This window comes from Notothenia rossii, assembly GCF_949606895.1.
Source record: "Notothenia rossii genome assembly, chromosome: 11".
Lineage (NCBI taxonomy): Eukaryota > Metazoa > Chordata > Actinopteri > Perciformes > Nototheniidae > Notothenia > Notothenia rossii.
Window position 1 is genome coordinate 18173855 of NC_136910.1, and position 18487 is coordinate 18192341.

Below are 18487 nucleotides of genomic sequence, written 5' to 3' on the forward strand. Positions count from 1 at the left end.
GAAAGTAAATGGAAAGCAGCACATGTGATCTGCAGCCGTAACCGAGCTGTCACCTAAAGGAGGAAGTGATCCTCCCACTGTTCTCTGTAGACAGGAGTTTTGAGGCAGTCACCATTTAGCTTTCATAAATTATTAAAACTACAAAGGAATAAGCGGTGGAGCAGTTCAACTCGGAGCTGAGTCGTGTTGTCAGGTAAACACTTGTTTCTATTGACTTCTGCCCGCTGCAGTAATGCGGGATCAATCATCTCATCATGTTTTGCGTCTTTGCTAAGCCATGTTTCACTGCGACAACTTAGGTTTCTAAAGGCATGTTGCTAATAATATGGCCTCAGATAGATTAGTGATTAATGATCTCTAAATTGCAAACCATCGCTTCTGTTTGCGCCATCTTTGATGAAGGTTATCTAATGTGAGGTGTCAGGTTTTAATCTAATAAACAATGTAAAGTTTAACATTAAATCCAAATGAAACTCATCCAAAATGCTATTATCTTGCTCCTATCTGGTGGATGAAGTATTCAAATCTTTAATTTAAGTATCATTTGCAATACTGCAATATAAATGGAAGAATAACAAGTAAGTCCTGCATTTGAAATGTCTGCCGTTAATACAGTAGTAATTTTACCCTTTATATTCTTTCCAACTATGCAGGTGAATATAACTTCAATTTGTATGATCAATTCCTGATTAAGCCATTAAATAGGCAATGTAAATTATCATGATTTCTATATTTTACAAGATAACTTCCTCTTTATGTTTGAAGAGTTATTAATTGTGTGTTTTATTTCAAACTTTATTTTAAAATTGGGCTTCAAAATAAATTGAGAACACAGTGACACTTCCTAGAAAGAAGAATGTAGGCTGTATTGTAAGATTGTTTTTCATTGTACTTTTATTGGGCCTACTGTGAGTCAGTGGAGCTACATAACCAACAAAACAAACCAGCTCAGCTTCTTTTTAGAAAAATGGGAAGGTGTCCAAATCCATTTGTTGAAGTCAAAGTTCAAAATAAGGCTTTTTTAATGTTATGTATGGCAGCAGTTGCCTTCAAATACATAATGCTCAGTATATATTACTGCAATTAATACTATGCTGCTGCTTTTTAGATTTTATACCAGTTTTGATCCTGGTTTCACAAATTAATCACATTGTGAAAACAGAAAGACCCTGTGCCTGATTAATAAACTCAACCGCCAGTGAAATGTTGTAACACTACACAGAAAGTGCTAGTCATTGCGCCATTGCCAGAAAAATACTGGTAAAAACGTTTCACATAATCATTTAATCCTGTAGGAGATGGTAAAACACAAGTGAATACTAAAAGCTAATATATTTTGCAAAACAAAAGCCCAAATCCAGAATGTGTTTAAATTCCTAAATGCTATCACATGTGTTCTTCAACATCTTTTGCTCACAGATTAGATAATTTCAATTGAAGGAACAGCATTTTTTAATATATGCATTATATTTATTCATTTCTTTGTGAAGTCAGTTATAACATAAGTCAATGCTGGAGTTTTTCTGTCACTCCCACACCATGGACTCTGATCACATGAGGACATTTAGCACAAGAATGGGCGTTAATTGGCCATTTAGATAAATTAGTTCCACTTGAGGTTGTTCAACAACAAAAAAATATATCTGGGGAAAGAAGTTGCTTTTATCCTATTTTGATGTTTCTGAGCCTTCCCATCCTTAATGTGAACATAGTCCTATCTTAGTGAAAAACAAAATGAATGTAAGGGGGCTATGAGAATGAAGTTTACTTTGTGTTTGACTGTCCTGTCAACGAGGACATACAGTAAGGGATTTACTTTTAAGAGAAAATGGCCTCTATAAATGCTAAATTCTTTAGACTGGATCAGAAAGACTTGACTTCTGCTCCAGGAAAGGAACATATTCCATAGCAGATATTATCTGAAACATTTGGAAGATTTGGCTAATATGTTTGAAGACCGAACGGTAAAATCACCTGTCATTTCTAATGGGATGCAATGTTAAACCACAGCAGCTGTATCTCAGGTGTCAATTTACCCATGAGGGTTGGGCACTCTGTGTGCATCACATTAAAATTCTCAAACATCTCCTTATAAGTTTTTATCGGCACTATACTGCCATAACTAGACAGCTCGGATGGAAAACAATACAAATGATGTTCCCTGTTCCTACATCAAACACACATTCTCTGACAATGTTTTAGTTAGATCTTCACTTTTGTTCAAACTTTTAAACTGCTGAGTAACAATATATTTCCTATTGCAACACTAGGTGTGCGTCATTTGGCTGTTTGGTTAGTTTTAGGAGAATATTTCAGCCATGTTCATCTCTTTTTTTCTTCTGTTAAAGGTGCAATGGTTACACCAGCGAAGAATAGCAAAACCACACAAGAACCTGATGTGATCAAAGGGATGGACAAGGTGAAAACTCTGAAGTATTTCCCTCCGTACGGCGCCATCAATGGGACCTCAGCAGGAGACATCTGCCCCACATGTCGCGGCACCGGGAGGATTCCCAGAGGTTGGTCTTCTTTTTTGATAATTTTGACGGCCTTCTGAGCAGCTTTAGTGCAAGGGCAGCCAATTGAGACCATCATCTTCAAATTATGTTTCATTTCACATCCAACAACTAAAGGAACGAGTCAAAACGAGAGTCACAAACGTGTATGCAGCCGAACTTTGTTTTGCCACAACTGTTCCACTTTCACTTCATGTTTTTGAAAAATAATATCTCTTCAAACCATAGAGGGAGGCTGTGGCTCAGTGGATAGTGTGCTGGACTTGGAATCAGGGGATAGCAAGTTCAAGTCCCACTGCAGTCAGCATGTCGTTGTGTCCCTGGGCAAGACACTTTAGACCAAATTGCTCCTGTGGGGATTGTCCACAGTACTGAATGTATGTAAGTCGCTTTGGATAAAATCGTCTAACAAATTACATGTAATGTGATGTACAAAACAATCTCACGTCAGAAGACAAAGGAAAGAAATATACAAATTAAAAATTAGAGGCAGGAGGTTGTTTGAAAGTGGCACACAGATAGTCACCAGTAATATGTCGCTGTTTAGTAATTCTTATCTTTATTTATTAATTATAAAAACTGGACATATGCACCGTTATTGGCCAAGAGCAAAGAGCAAAGCAGTGATAAAGGCTTCACTTTTCCCTTTCAGAATAAGATATCATCATGTTATTGTCCATTAAATGTATATAAATGGAGATTTGATGACAGATCACACACAATACACAAACGATGTTGTATCTAAAAGTAACCAAGTGGCAGTCATACTAAAATTAAGGAAACAATTTACATGTAGTTCATAAAAATATCACGAGAGAATATAATAGTTTTACTAACTAATACATTAATGAACGTTACAATTAGTGTAAGTGTCGGTTATCCTTTTCATCAAGTCTTTCAGACCATCAGAGGATACAGATGAGTAGGAAAGCAATATTTTATACAGTACTGAAATATGCCCTTTTATTATTACAACTATTAAAGATGATAGGTTACATTTCCTAAACAGCACCAGACATAATAACCATTTACGAGATGCCAGTTTCAGATCATTTTTGTGGTTAAACAAGCTGTGTTTTTGTATTGCCAGGCCATGAAGATCAGCTAGTGGCTGTAATACCCTGTAATGATGTGAGGCTGAAACCAAGGCGCACGTAAGTGACCTATGAATGCGTGTGAGTGTGTTTATGTCTCTTGAACATGCGCATGCACATGTAAGTAAGGGTATCACCATGACACATATAATTCAGCATGTGTGTATTGTTTTTCAGGAAGCTGTACGTGTGCATGTCAATGGTCTTGTGTCTCCTCGTTTGCACTCTCATCCTCTTCTTCCTCTTCCCCCGGAGTGTCACGCTGACGCCTGTGTCCGTGCTGTCAGTAATGGTGTACTTCACACCAAACACTGTGAAAATGGAGGTCACAGTAAGTAAAAGGAACAGTAATGCTGTTACATGTACATCTGTGCCACCTCTTTGTTGTTTGGAAGTATAACAATGTGCAGGGATTGAATTTGTGCCTATGGTAAAAGAAAGTGCAACGCCAAAATTAAAGAAGTTATATTTTAGTTTGAAAGTGAATCAGGACCAGAGTCTTGCTCATACATTAACAATATATATATATATCAAATAAGTAGTAGTGATAATATTATTGGGTTGCGTTTGAAATGTTATTGCGGGATGAATTGTTTCAATCACTTGTTGGCCTATTGTGTGTGCAAATGTAATGAATAATGTATATTTCTTTTAAATGTATGTCATTAGATAATTTTTTCATATCAACATCTTACCAAACTGACTCCTATGCATACAAACACACAATTTAATTGAGTATTGTTTGACTTTACATAAACAAAAATGATTCCATTATATATTCCATGCCATTCTCGTGAAAGCTATATGTCAGAATACTGAATTTCTTCAAATCTTTCGAAAACATTTTTCTTGGACTTATGGACCATAAGTCAGGGATTTACGCTCTCATTATAAAAACAATTACACAAATATCTTCAAATCAAAAATGATGAAGTAATGCTATTTTGGAAACCAAGATCTTTTGCTTCAGGGTGAGCGGAGTCATAAAACCCAAACATTTTCTATCTTTGGATTTTATTCTAGCTCTGTATATAATAATTACATTTCACAAGACCTTTTTTAGGAACTAAGGATAATAACTCTTCAGGGAAAACTGTGTATGCTGGAACACTAAACATGTGCAGTGTTACTCTGTAGAAGAAACACTACATTTGGCAATGATAAGAGATGCTGTTGGAATTTTAAAAATCAGTGAGTCAGTATATGGTTTGGTGGGGGAATAGTTTGTTTTTGGGCTGTTTTCATTGGCCCTGTGTTTTCTTTCCGCAAAGCCCTGCCAACTCTGATGCTGAACAAATGTGTAACTTGTTGTTAGCAGTAACTATAAAACATAGATTGAAACCAAGCATATTCTAGCTGGCACCCATCAAACAGCTAGAAAAGAAAGCTAACAATGTCAACCCTAAAGCTAGCCCCTGAGACACAGCTACAGTGTGTTATACTGTGTGTAATTGTGCAATACAAAGTGTGACATTTATTTGCTCTCTGCTGAACATTCTGAGCAACCATATTTTTATTGTAGGTGTGAAAACCTCGTCCACCAAGAAGTGTCTGAGTCACATTCACATGACTGACTGTAGATAGCTGCTGCAGTTACAGGACAAAGTTCTGCTGACTTTTTAATGATGGAAAGGTGTGTTTGCTGCACCTGACCAGCTGTGTGTGTTGTCTCTTCTAGAATCTTGTCAACATCTCCAACCAGAACTATGTCCCAGTGAAGATTGTGGAGTTTAACGTTCAGGGTCTTATCTCTAACGCAGTTGTGGGTAAAGCCAAGATTTCTAACATGACCGACATCCAGGCCCGCTCACAAAATTCGGTGAGTTACACGCAGGATGACTCACATTCATACTGTTGTTGTATTTGACACGCAATTCATTTCCTCCTTCTTTTGCAGTACACCATTCAAATTGACCTGCCTATTGCTGATGAAGGCTTGAAGTAAGTTTGAAATACTGTGAGAAAGTAACATATTCCTCCATCATTATTGTTTGTATGTCTGAACTCAACTGCCTCTTTCTCTTTCAGCACTTACTGCAAGTCGAGCTCTTTCAAGATTCACTCGTTATTTCTGCAGCTGCAGTAAGTATCAATCTCAATCTGACAAACACCGGAGGAGGCAGCCGCCTCACAGCCTTTCTCACATCCAATACGTGTCACTGGTTCTCTTTTTATATAAAGGGTTAATCTTTCAATGAGACATTTCATTTGGAGATAAAAGGGGAAGAGATGATAAGACAGACACATTAAAGTCAAACTTTGGCAGCCTTCATTGGACATACCAACACTCTAAAAGGCCTCTAAAAATATAATTTAACAGGTTTTACCACAGGGAAAAGTGATCAATCGAACTTTATCATTGTGATAACATTTAAAACAGCATTCATGTCTTTCTGGCTATTAAGGGCAGTTGAACAATCTGAAAACATCGACATATAACGACCTTCGGCGTGAGAGGACGCTGGCGCTGACTGTTCGCCGCTTCTCTGTCCGAAAATCTCGTCTTTCTTTGTGTTAATCTAAGAGTTTCTGACCACTTTCTACTGCTATAGATTGCTAACTATTCTGTTGTTTTTTTGTTCTGATCTGGACATATTTGTTACACCCGATTGCCATTTTTGACGGACGCTTGGTTCTCTACCCTGCTACACCTACCTGCTAACGCTGCTCCATCCATCAAATAACCAGCCCCATTCTTCGTCCTGCCCCTCCCCGTGGGCCCTGACTCTGGTTCTTCTTCCTGCCGGTCCCCCCATCTGCTGTAAAGGACAGCCTGCAACAGACCTCTCATCCTGTCTGACGGCTGCCAACAGCTCCACTTTCAGCGCCGCTGGTCTACAACCATAGCCAGCGCTGTGCTAACGCTAGCATCCTACCGCGGCATTACGATGTTACGATACTCTGTCTCCCAACTTTTTAATCTCAACAACTTTTCTGCGCTTCCTCTAAGCCTGTCTGTCATCAATTGCCACGGGCTTCTACGCAGACCGAGGTATGTCCATAGAGGTTCCAAACGCAGATTTGTTTACTCCCAGTCCGGAAAATCATCCATAACATCTATCTGGTCGACTAACCGCCATGTCCCATAACTGTCATGTCATCTGAGCGCACTTATTACTCCATATTATACACCCACCACTGGTCCGTTACAATCCCAGCTGTACCAAAAACCTGGAGTGGATTCCACTGCCCTCTTCTCAGAGCTGGTCCAAATTCCTGGAGTGGATCCCACTGCCCTCTGCTCAGAGCTGGCCCAAATACCTGGAGTGGATTCCACCGCCCTCTGCTCAGAGCTGGCCCAAATACCTGGAGTGGATCCCACTGCCCTCTGCTCAGAGCTGGCCCAAATACCTGGAGTGGATTCCACTGCCCTTTGCTCAGAGCTGGCCCAAATTCCTGGAGTGGATTCCACTGCCCTCTGCTCAGAGCTGGCCCAAATACCTGGAGTGGATTCCACTGCCCTCTGCTCAGAGCTGGCCCAAATACCTGGAGTGGATTCCACCGCCCTCAACCACCAAAAACTGATAATAACACACTTCCTTCCACCTCCTCTCCGCTCCTCCCCCCCATCTCACATTCCTCCCCGCACTGTCAACCTGGACAACCTCTCACCTCTTCAGCCTGTGACCATACCACGCCCCTCCCACTCAACTAATATTGCCCTCCTTAACATCCGATCACTCAACAAGAAAGCCCTCATCCTCCATGAACTAATCTTGGAAAAATCCCTTGATTTTCTTCTGCTCACCGAAACCTGGCAACAGCCCGATGACTTCTTCTCCCTCAACCAAACATCCCCCCCTGGCTTTAAATACATCACTAAACCCCGCCCCTCCCGCCGTGGTGGCGGCCTTGCTGTAATCCAGAATCAGAACATCCAGATCACAGAACTAACCCTCCCCTCAGTATCATCCTTTGAATTCATTGCCTTCAAAGCCCCTCCCTCACTGACAGTCATCCTCATCTACCGGCCTCCTAAACCTCATCCCTCCTTCCTCTCCGATTTCACTGAGTTCCTCACACTTGCCTCATCCCTCTCTCAACGTCTGTTACTACTTGGTGACCTCAACATTCACATTGACTCACCCACCTGCAAGCTGGCATCCGAATTCACAACCCTACTGGACAATTTCTCTATCACCCAACATGTCACCTTCCCCACCCATGAGAAAGGACACATTCTTGATCTCGTCTGCTCTACCAACCTCCCAGTGATTGACCTCCACCCTTGCCCATTTCCCCTCTCCGACCACAAACTCATACAATTCAACATTGCCCCCCCCACCCGAAACCCCTGCCCACCCAGAAACATCACCTTCCGTAATCTACATTCCATTGACCATAACCATCTCTCTGAACTGCTATCGTCTAATCTCCCCCTGGACGCAACCCTCAGCTCACCTGATGATCTGCTCAACCACCTCAACTCCACCCTACTCACCTCCCTCAACACTTTAGCCCCCCTCAATAATAAAACTGTTACTTTCAAGACCTCCTCACCCTGGTTCACACCCGCACTGCGTAAAATGAAGCAGCGAGGCCGCCAACTTGAACGTCTTTCAAAGAAATCATCCCTCACAGTCCATTTCATAAGCTACAAACTCCATCTCAATGCATACAGAGATGCTCTTATTGCCGCTAAATCTGCCTACCTCTCCAACATCTTCACTGACCCCTCCCGTAACCCCAGGACCCTCTTCTCCACAGTTAACAAGCTCTTCAAACCTCGTGCTGATAACCTCCCTACTTCTACTTCCGCTACTTGCAGCTCATTCCTCCAGTTTTTCGCAGACAAAATTAACGCCATTAACCACTCCTTCTCAGCTCCATCTGATATACAAGCATCTCCCCCAACCTCCACCGCTACCATTTCTCCCCCCATCTCCCTTGACCTCCTGACTCCTCCTCCCCAGCGCCGCCTTTCCCAGTTCAACCTCGTTACCCCAATTGAAATACTCCATCTGATCGGTTCCTCAAATCCCACAACCTGCTCCCTTGACCCTCTACCCACTCCTCTCCTGAAGTCCTGCCTCCCCGTCCTCTGCCCCTATCTTGCTAACCTTTTCAACTCCTCGCTGTCCCATGGAACCGTCCCCTCTGCCTTCAAAACTGCTGCCGTTACTCCAATCCTCAAAAAACCTGGTCTTGATCCCTCCTCCCTCACTAATTACCGCCCCATCTCCAACCTACCATTCCTCTCAAAAACTCTTGAACGCATTGTAGCCAATCAAATTCACTGCCATCTCCAAACCAACCAGCTTTATGAACCCCTTCAGTCTGGATTTCGTCCTCACCACAGTACAGAAACTGCACTCGTCAAAGTCCTCAATGACCTCCTCACCTCTGCTGAAACTGGTTCCCTCAATATTCTCATCCTCCTCGACCTGAGTGCAGCCTTCGATACCGTGAGCCACAACATCCTGCTCACCCGACTCAGGGACATTGGTATTGAAGGTATTGCACTCAGATGGCTCCAGTCCTACCTCACTGAACGATCCCACTTCATCTCCCTCCCCAACCACTCCTCTGCCACAGCTTCAGTCACCCAAGGTGTTCCTCAAGGATCAGTACTTGGACCCCTCCTCTTCATCATTTACATCCTGCCCCTCGGTCAGATACTCCGCCACTTCAACCTGGACTTCCACTGCTATGCTGATGACACTCAGATCTACCTCAGCACCAAATCCCTCCATAACCCACCCCTTACCCACATCGATTCCTGTCTGACAGCTATTAAAACTTGGATGCAACATAACCTCCTCAAACTGAACAGCAACAAAACAGAACTCCTCCTAATTGGCTCCAAATCCACCCTCAGCAAGGTCACTAACATAACACTCAACATCGATGGCACCATTGTTTCCCCCTCCAATCAGGCACGCAACCTTGGCGTAATCTTTGACCCCACCCTCTCCCTCGAACCTCACATCCGCCAAACAGTCAAAACCTCATTTTTCCACCTCCACAATATTGCAAAAATCCTACCCTCTCTCACCCGCCCCGCAGCCGAACGACTAATCCATGCCTTCATTTCCTCCCGCCTTGACTACTGCAACTCACTTCTTTACGGCATCAGCACTACATCCCTCAACAGACTCCAACGGGTTCAAAATGCAGCTGCACGTCTCCTCACACATACCAAATCATGGCATCACATCAGCCCAGTCCTCAAAGAGCTCCACTGGCTTCCTGTCTCCCATCGCATCAATTACAAAATGATAGTCCTCACCTACAAAGCACTCCACCATTTGGCCCCCCCTTATCTCACAAACCTTCTCACTCCTTATCAACCCCCACGGTCCCTCAGATCCACCGCAGCCGGACTCCTATCCATTCCCACATCCACACTCTGCAGCTTTGGGGACAGAGCCTTCTCAGTGGCAGCTCCTAGGCTCTGGAATTCCCTCCCCCAAGATCTCCGTGACTCTGAGTCCCTCACAGTCTTTCAGTCCCGCCTCAAAACACATCTTTTCAACTCTGCCTACCCATAAGCCCCCCTCCTCTCAATCAATTTCCTCTTGACTGCCTTTTTATTTATTTTACTATACTTACTTGTTTGCCTGTCCTTGTTTGTCTACCCTCCCTCATATTGTAAAGCGTCTTTGAGTCGTGAAAAGCGCTATATAAATAAAATGCATTATTATTATTATTATTATTATATTATAACCTTATGAAGTTGTTATTGCAAACAAGCATTCATGTACATTCATGTACCTGTTGATAGGTAATAGATTAAGAGCGGTGAATCAGCTTAGAAACGGGAAGTGCTCAAACGTTTGTGTGAGTTTATCGAATTTAGCAGTGATTCCATGTCAGCCACAGCTTGTCACAAAAAATCTGACTGATAGTGTATTCAACAAACTTAAACTAGCTTTATTAAATGTCAGATCTTTTCCAGGAAAAACATTTTTAATCAATGATTTTATCACTGAGCACAATCTCGATTTTATGTTTTTCACGGAAACTTGGATTGAACAAAATAACAGTGCAGCTGTTCTTATCCAATCAACACCTCCCAACTTTAGTTTTATGAGTCAGGAAAGAATGCATAAGAAAGGATGTGGAGTTGCTATTTTGTTCAAGGATTCCCTTCAATGCAGGAAGACATCTTATGGGAACTTTGCTTCTTTTGAATATGTGGCCCTTCAGCTGAAATGCTCCTCTCGAGCTCTGTTCCCAAATATCTATAGACCACCCAAATACTGTGCAAGCTTTTTTGATGACTTTACTGTACTGCTGTCTATAGTGTGTATTGACTTTGACCGTCTAGTCATTGTTGGTGATTTTAACATCCATGTTGAAAACCCCCAGGAAAGAGGTGCTAAAGAACTGTGTTGTTTTCTTGATAACTATGGACTGACTCAGCATGTGACAGAGCCCAAGCACAACAAGGGGCACACTCTGGACTTAATCATCTCAAAGGGTCTGAATATCTCTAAGGTTGTGGTGACTGATGTTGCACCTTCTGATCATTCCTGTGTTTTCTTTGAGAGCTCTATTTCTGTTCACAAAAATGTTCAAAAAGAGGTAACCACAAAGCGATATTTAACTGAAAGTACTCCGGAAATGTTTACTCAGAATTTTTTTCTTCCACACTTGCCCCCGCTAACATTTCAGTAAATGAGCTAGTAGATCATTTTAATTCAAAAATTAAAAATGTTATAGATGCCATTGCACCAACTAAGGTAAAGGAAGTGACTGGCGGGAAAATATCTCCATGGATAAAGGCCATGACCGTGAAAACAGAAAAAAGAGTGTTGAAAAGCTAAACATAGGTGGCGAAAAACAAATCTCCAGGTTCATTTTGAGATCTATAATGAGAGAGACTTGACTTTTATAATTTGGAATTCAAAAATGCACGACAGTCTTTCTTCTCTGACATCATTACCAAAAACAAAAAGAACGCACGTGCCTTATTTAATACTGTCGACAGACTAACTAACCCCCCAGTGTCAGTAGCCTCTGAATTTTTATCCACCAGGGCCTGCAATGATTTTGCCTCCTTCTTCACTGACAAAATTCAGAAAATCAGACAAGCAGTCAGTGCCTCTGGATCAGGTACAGCAAATGTCCAACTAAAATCAATTCAGACATCATGACACAATTCCATCAGATTAATGATAAAAACCTAGAGGACATTATACAACTTCTGAAATCCTCCTCCTGCTGCCTTGATATTATTCCAACAGGGTTTTTCAAAAATGTGTTCCCTTGCATGGCCTCAGATCTACTTCATATAGTAAACAAGTCTCTTCACTCAGGTGTTTTTCCACAGGCCCTGAAAACTGTAATCATTAAACCGCTCTTAAAAAAAGCATAATCTAGATGCTTCAGTAATGAACAATTACAGGCCCATATCAAACCTCCCATTTCTAGGTAAAATCTTTGGAAAAGTTGTTTTTCAACAGTTGAGTAATTTCTTGCATTTAAATAACTGTTTCGATATGTTCCAGTCAGGCTTTCGACCAAACCACAGTACTGAGACTGCTCTTGTATAGGTCTTCAATGACATCCACTTAAACACAGACAGTGGCAGAACTTCAGTGTTAGTATTATTAGATCTCAGTGCTGCATTTGACACTGTTGACCAGAGCATATTACTAGACCGACTGGAAAACTGAGTGGGACTAAATTGGTTTGAATCCTACTTTAAAGGATGGAAAAAACTGAGTTGACAAATATGACATGTGGGATTCCTCAAGGCTCCATCTTGGGGCCTCTTCTCTTTAACATCTACATGCTACCGCTGGCTCAGATAATGAAAAACTACAAAATAATTTACCATAGCTATGCGGATGACACACACATTTACGTAACCATTTCACCAGGAGACTATGCTCCAGTTAAAACACTGAGTAAGTGCATTGAACAAATCAATGACTGGATGTGTCAGAACCTTCTCCAATTAAACAAAGATAAAACTGAGGTAATGATTTTTGGAGCCAAGGCAGAACGTATAAAAGTTAGCGCTGAGCTTCAGTCTGCAATGTTCAAAACAACAGATAGAGCCAGAAATCTAGGTGTAGTCATGGACTCTGACCTGAGTTTCAACAGTCACATTAATACCGTTACTAAATCAGCCCACCATCACCTTAAGAATATATCGAGGATAAAAAGACTAATGTCACAGCAGGATTTGGAAAAACTTGTCCATGCGTTTATCTACAGTAGAGTCGACGACTGTAATGGTGTCTTTACAGGTCTCAATAAAAAATCTATTAGAAAGCTGCAGCTGATTCAGAACGCCGCTGCTCGACTCCTCACTGACACTAAGAAAGTGGATCACATCACTCCAGTTCTGAAGTCTTTACACTGGCTTCCTGTGTGTCAAAGAATAGATTTCAAAAATATTGCTGTTGGTTTATAAAGCTTTGAATGGTTTAGGCCCAAAATATATTTCTGACCTACTGCTGAATTATGAAACATCCAGATCTCTCACGTCTTCTGGGACTGGTCAACTTTCTGTCCCTAGAGTCAGAACTAAACATGGAGAAGCAGCGTTCAGTTATTATGCTCCAAATATCTGGAACAAACTACCAGAAATCTGAAAAAAAAAAAGCCGTGCTACTTTAAACATCGTTATTTCAACCATTGATCCAATAAATATTGATTGGTTCAGCTTTAAAACATTATTTTTCTTTTCTCCCCAGAATGACACTGAATATTTCCTATCTCTCTCACACGGAGCAGCTGTCTCTGGACACCTATGAATATATTGACTGTGGCACCAACTCAACAACCCCTCATCCTGTGAGATGATGAGATCAAATGGAAACCACCAATGTGGGAGTGTGAAATAATGAATATTGCTACATTGCACCTTATTCTTCTTCTTCGGGGATGTGACTTTGTGAATGATAACTACTGTGAAAATGCATATTATCCAGTGATCAAGGAAACCACCAATGAAAACAGTCCTGCATTCAACATTTTACTTGAGTAGAGATCAAGTATTAGCTACAACGTGTACTTAAATTCCTCTAGCAAACAGTGAGAAAAATGTGCTTGGTTACATTCAAACACTTATCTAATTATGTATGTTGTTTTAGCATGCCTTAATAAGACTTCAATCATTCACTTCAATATTACAATAGAAACATATTGATGCTTAAAATACACTTCTGTACAACTTAAAACTATTATTTTTCTATTATATGTTCTTTAAGTGGTGTCCTAAATTTGTGTAAAAGCACAATTTCCTAAATGTGACAAATGTTTATTTTGTATGACGATGTGTTTGTTTCTCAACAACTGATTCACAATGTTTTTGTAAACGATGCCGTATTTGTTATGATGCTCACCTATGATAATCGTGACTTATATAATTTGCACTGCATTAAACTTTGGCATTTAAGATTCTGTCTATTAGAATCTGTTTTTATTTGACAACCAATATAATGTCAATGTATAGAAAACTAAAAAAACAAGACCCACATTTTGCTCTTGGAGATCTTGATCGTGGACACAGGGTGGAGCCAACGCTTTGTGAGCTGACAGTGTAGACAGGCTATGGTAAGTTAACATGTAGAGCTGCCATTAAAAGAGCCAATTCAGTCATAAATATGCAATTTCCTTAGTCAAATGTGCTGTTGAAAGTAAATATTGCACCTTTTACTTTATGGATCTGACATTCTAGATGAACATACCAAACACAAATTATAAAATATACATTGTTGTAGATTAAACTCCCTAAACAATAGCAATCTAAATAATTAAAATCAACTTCCACTTGCATGCCTGCATCAGTATAAATAATTAAATGATATAACATTTACCCATTCTACTGTAATTGTTGTATTTTGTTGGTAAAAATCTATGTTGCTTGTGCCACTAGAGATCCTGCAGTTAACCGCTGTACCTGCAGGGGGCGGGGCGCATCTATCTAGGTGGCCGTGACGTCACCGGGGCTTTAGGTGCTTTGAGCTCTCGTGCCTCTCTGGAGCTGATCAGTGCTGCTGTAGGAGAACAGGAGCGGATGTTTCCGCCGGGACAAACATAATCTCTACACCATGGACGTGTTTATTGCTTCTGGATGATGTTTTTGCTGCACATATAAAGAGGTACGTTTATTTTAAACATACATTAACGAGGACAGCATCTAATATTAGGGATTAAATTATTTCTGATGTGTAACCCTCATGCATTTTTATATTTTTGAGCTTTAATTGAGTCTGGTTATCTCTTAAAGTTTATATTTCAAGCTCTGTGCACAGTAGGATATTTTTTAATGGTTTAATTTATTTGGGTTCGTACTCTTAAAATACTATGTTAACACCATGCAATATAAATTATGTGTTTTCGTGCTGGAGAGGAAGACGGTGGCTTATTCCCAACATAATAACGTAAAAAGAGAAAGTCATAAAACATCGACTCACCAACATGAATGAGCAGTTTAGCCTCTATAATCAATAATACTTTAATGATACTCTTCTAATAATATGCAGCATTAGAATTCGCCTGCTCATGAGTCAATAATAAATATCATCCTAAACAAACAATTCCTGGCAGATGTTTGATGGATATCAGGATGTCAACAACAACCGGATTGGTGCTGCTGCAGCAGTCCTCATAGACACAGTGAATACATATTATCCATGTACTGCATTGAAATCAATCTGCCTTGAAGAAAAGCCTCTCCGGTTTAGCAGCGGTAAGAGGATTTAGGCTCCAGGAAACCCCAGCCAGCCAATTAGCTGTTGTTTGGCTCTGTAATGTGGCTAATGTATTGTTTTGTATAATCACATTTAAAAGCGTGCAGACATGAATTGAATAAATAGAATTGGCTTAAAGTGATACATTTCAGGCGTGAACACAGCAGGAAACACTTTGGGATGAAATCACATCTACTGATAATCATCACTATCTATTGTAAAATCCCTTAGGTGTGATTGACATTCCTGAAGCCCACATTGTTTTCTCATTAAAAATTAACTCTGCATGTGTTTTGATAAGGTCTCCAGCCCACTCTGATCCCGTCTGCCTCTGAGGACCAGGAGCAAATGCCACTCTACTAAAACAGGATTAAATCAGGAATCTTTCACCTGACGCTAAGTAGGTGTGATCTGCTGGCTGCAACCATGGGAAACCAGCTGACTGATATCGCTCCTAACACGTCCTTCCTGCCAAACTTCCAGTCCCTGCACGTGGTTGTTATCGGGCTGGACTCGGCCGGAAAAACCTCTCTGCTCTACCGGCTCAAACTGAAGGAGTTCGTGAAGACCATCCCCACCAAGGGCTTCAACACGGAGAAGATCAAGGTGGCCGTTGGGACGTCCAGGACAATAAACTTTCAGGTGTGGGATGTTGGCGGCCAGGAGAAACTGCGCCCCCTGTGGAAGTCTTACACCCGGCGGACAGATGGCCTGGTATTTGTAGTGGACTCTACTGAGGTGGAGCGGATGGAGGAGGCCAAAGTGGAGCTCCACAAGATCACCCGCACGTCGGAGAACCAGGGGGTCCCCGTGCTCATCCTGGCCAACAAGCAGGACCAGGAGTCAGCCTTGTCCGTCAGCGAGGTGGAGAAGATGCTTTCTGTCCACGAACTGAGCATGTACACGCTGCATCACGTGCAGAGCTGCAGCGCTGTGGATGGTGAGGGGCTCCAACAGGGCCTGGAGAAACTTTACGAGATGATTCTCAAGAGGAAGAAGATGGTGAAGCACAATAAGAACAGGAGGAGATGAACTCTTGATTGACGCTGTGGACATTAGGAGATTTATCCATGGTTGGGACACTTCTTTAATGGACCCTTTTAATGGGCGATGTGTGCCAACACAACAACAATAACCCTCGGCCGCAGGGTCAAGAGGAATGGATTTGCTCATAATAATTGAAGCAGTATCGACACATTCTTTGTTCTGCCCCTTGAAAGCTATTATAGATTTGAAGGGAACCTTGATAGCAATTAGTTTTCACTAAGTGCTTTTCTACACTTGTTTTAAAGCAGACTTTGCCTGTTAACTGTAGGACTAATATATAAAGATGTACTTCCATGTGGCAGGTTCCTATAGCATTTTGAATGTCCTTAATATCCTTCACAAGCTTACACAGATTTTCCTCCACTAAAGCACGGTTGTTTATGTTCCACGGATTCTTCCCCGAAATATTTATTCCATATTTCTGTGTTAGTGTTGGACAAAAGGGACCTTCTTTCTGGAAATAAGACAGATTTCAGTTGGTGAAGGAGCTAAAACGTATAATTCATTTTGTTGCCATGACTGAACAGTTATCCCAAGTGCATTCCCTTTGTGGCCACACAGGTTAAGTTTCAGTATTATTAATAATAATGTTTATACAAATTGTACATTTTTTAACACTGAAGAATTAATAAATATAAGCACTGTACAGAAAATGTATTGCTTTCCTTGAAGTTAATAAATGGGAATGAAGGATCCTTTTGAGGTTTAGGGTTGGGACTAAGAAATTGTGAATCTGTGCAAATGATTCAGAATTTCAATGAAAGTTGCCATAATCAAAATGTTTATATTAAAAAAGCATCCTAGAAGTGATGTATCTCTATGTAACATTCTAGTGCGGATTTTAATACTCATGTTTTTGGTTTTCTTAGTGAATCTTCTCTGAAAACACCACTGTGCCTAGCAGCAGTTTGCAAAATGCTGAGGAACATGGTGGACTATTTAGCTGATAAAAGAGTCAGATTTTCCCTCAAGACTTGGTGGAAACCAAAAATAGAGCAAAAAGGAAAGTTCATTCTGGATTATATCCAAATGTTGAAGTCTGGAGTTGTGACACTCCTTCCCTATTTATGCCTGAGTCAGCAGAGATAGGGGAGTTCTCCACCCCCTCCCTCCCTCCCCCTCCTCCTTCCCCACACAAGCTGAAACAATCCATTTACTTTGATTCCCACCTTCTAGTCTGCCAGCTGCTGACATTGTAATTGCATCGATTAGTGTTGAGGTAGTTGAGAGGTGAGGCAGCTCAAGCCTGTTGTGAGATCAGCAGATGCTTTACTCTGACTCCTAAACTGAAACTAAATCAGGTTATGATCATCACATGAGTTTGTAGTCATATTTGAAGGGTTCTTTCGCAAAAAACGGATATCTTTGTTTTAATTTATTATCCTAAATCAATTTATTTGTTCCATCCAGGCAATCCAGGCAAGTTTTTGTCACGTCACTGTGTATGGTAACAGAGTTCGGTGATTGTTTGCTTGTTCAGAACGCCCGGTTTCAGTATTTTTACACAACAGTTTATTTTTGCCACGTTATTTACTGACAAGCATAAACCATTAAACCTATTTGTGGCAAATCTGTAAGGGCTTAAGTCTTTTAACCCGCTTGCTTTTCTGCAAATCTATTAATTTGGTCCTGAAATGTGATGTTATTCAACAAATACAAAGTCCAACCTCCCCTCACACATTACTGACCTGCATACTTTACTATCACAGTGTGAGTGTGTGTGCCCCTGCTGCGTCATTTTCTTGCTTGACATGATGAGATAATGAGTTGTTACCTACTCAGATGCCTCCCACTGAGTGTGTTTGAATGCTGAATGTCAAAACATATGCATGCGCATATAATATGAAAAGACACTGATACACACGCCCAAGCACACATCTTGACTTGCGTGACCTGAGTGTCCTCATTACTTGAGGTAAGCTCATTAAAACTTTCAAGGATGTCTTTTGCCGAATCATCTTGACACAGCAGCTGGTGCCGGAATACATTTGCATCATGATGCGGCGTTTTCAACAGCTAGACACATTGTGAGGCATGTGGAGGCAGCAATACGCCAACGTTTCTGAGAAAAAAGGTGTAAAAGACACTGCAGCTGAGGAAAATGTGCTGTTTTTTGGCAGTGAAGCTACTGCACACATGATTGACTTGCTGAATTTCGAGCCGTGATGCATCCACAGGG

The 18487-nt window shown here is 41.1% G+C and overlaps 2 protein-coding genes across 2 annotated transcripts; both read left to right on the plus strand.

Moving 5' to 3' along the window:
* The first annotated feature begins 40 nt into the window (after window positions 1-40).
* Window positions 41-13964, plus strand: tmem106a (transmembrane protein 106A). Its single transcript, XM_079658860.1, has 8 exons — window positions 41-193; window positions 2349-2519; window positions 3607-3670; window positions 3788-3941; window positions 5289-5429; window positions 5508-5551; window positions 5639-5692; window positions 13261-13964. Exons 2-8 carry the CDS (start codon window positions 2354-2356, stop codon window positions 13367-13369), a joined length of 732 nt encoding a protein of 243 aa, XP_079514986.1. The 5' UTR covers window positions 41-193; window positions 2349-2353; the 3' UTR covers window positions 13370-13964.
* Window positions 13965-14110: 146 nt separating this feature from the next.
* arl4d (ADP-ribosylation factor-like 4D) lies at window positions 14111-17003 on the plus strand. The gene is made up of 2 exons (XM_079658861.1): window positions 14111-14670; window positions 15563-17003. Exon 2 carries the CDS (start codon window positions 15688-15690, stop codon window positions 16291-16293), a length of 606 nt encoding a protein of 201 aa, XP_079514987.1. The 5' UTR covers window positions 14111-14670; window positions 15563-15687; the 3' UTR covers window positions 16294-17003.
* The last annotated feature ends 1484 nt before the right edge of the window (window positions 17004-18487 follow it).

Coding starts and splice junctions, on each gene's coding strand:
- tmem106a (XM_079658860.1), top strand. CDS start 2,354: ATGGTTACACCAGCGAAGAATAGCAAAACCACACAAGAACCTGATGTG. Junction 5,430..5,507: donor AGGCCCGCTCACAAAATTCG/GTGAGTTACACG, acceptor CTTCTTTTGCAG/TACACCATTCAAATTGACCT. Junction 5,693..13,260: donor TCGTTATTTCTGCAGCTGCA/GTAAGTATCAAT, acceptor TTTTCTCCCCAG/AATGACACTGAATATTTCCT.
- arl4d (XM_079658861.1), top strand. CDS start 15,688: ATGGGAAACCAGCTGACTGATATCGCTCCTAACACGTCCTTCCTGCCA.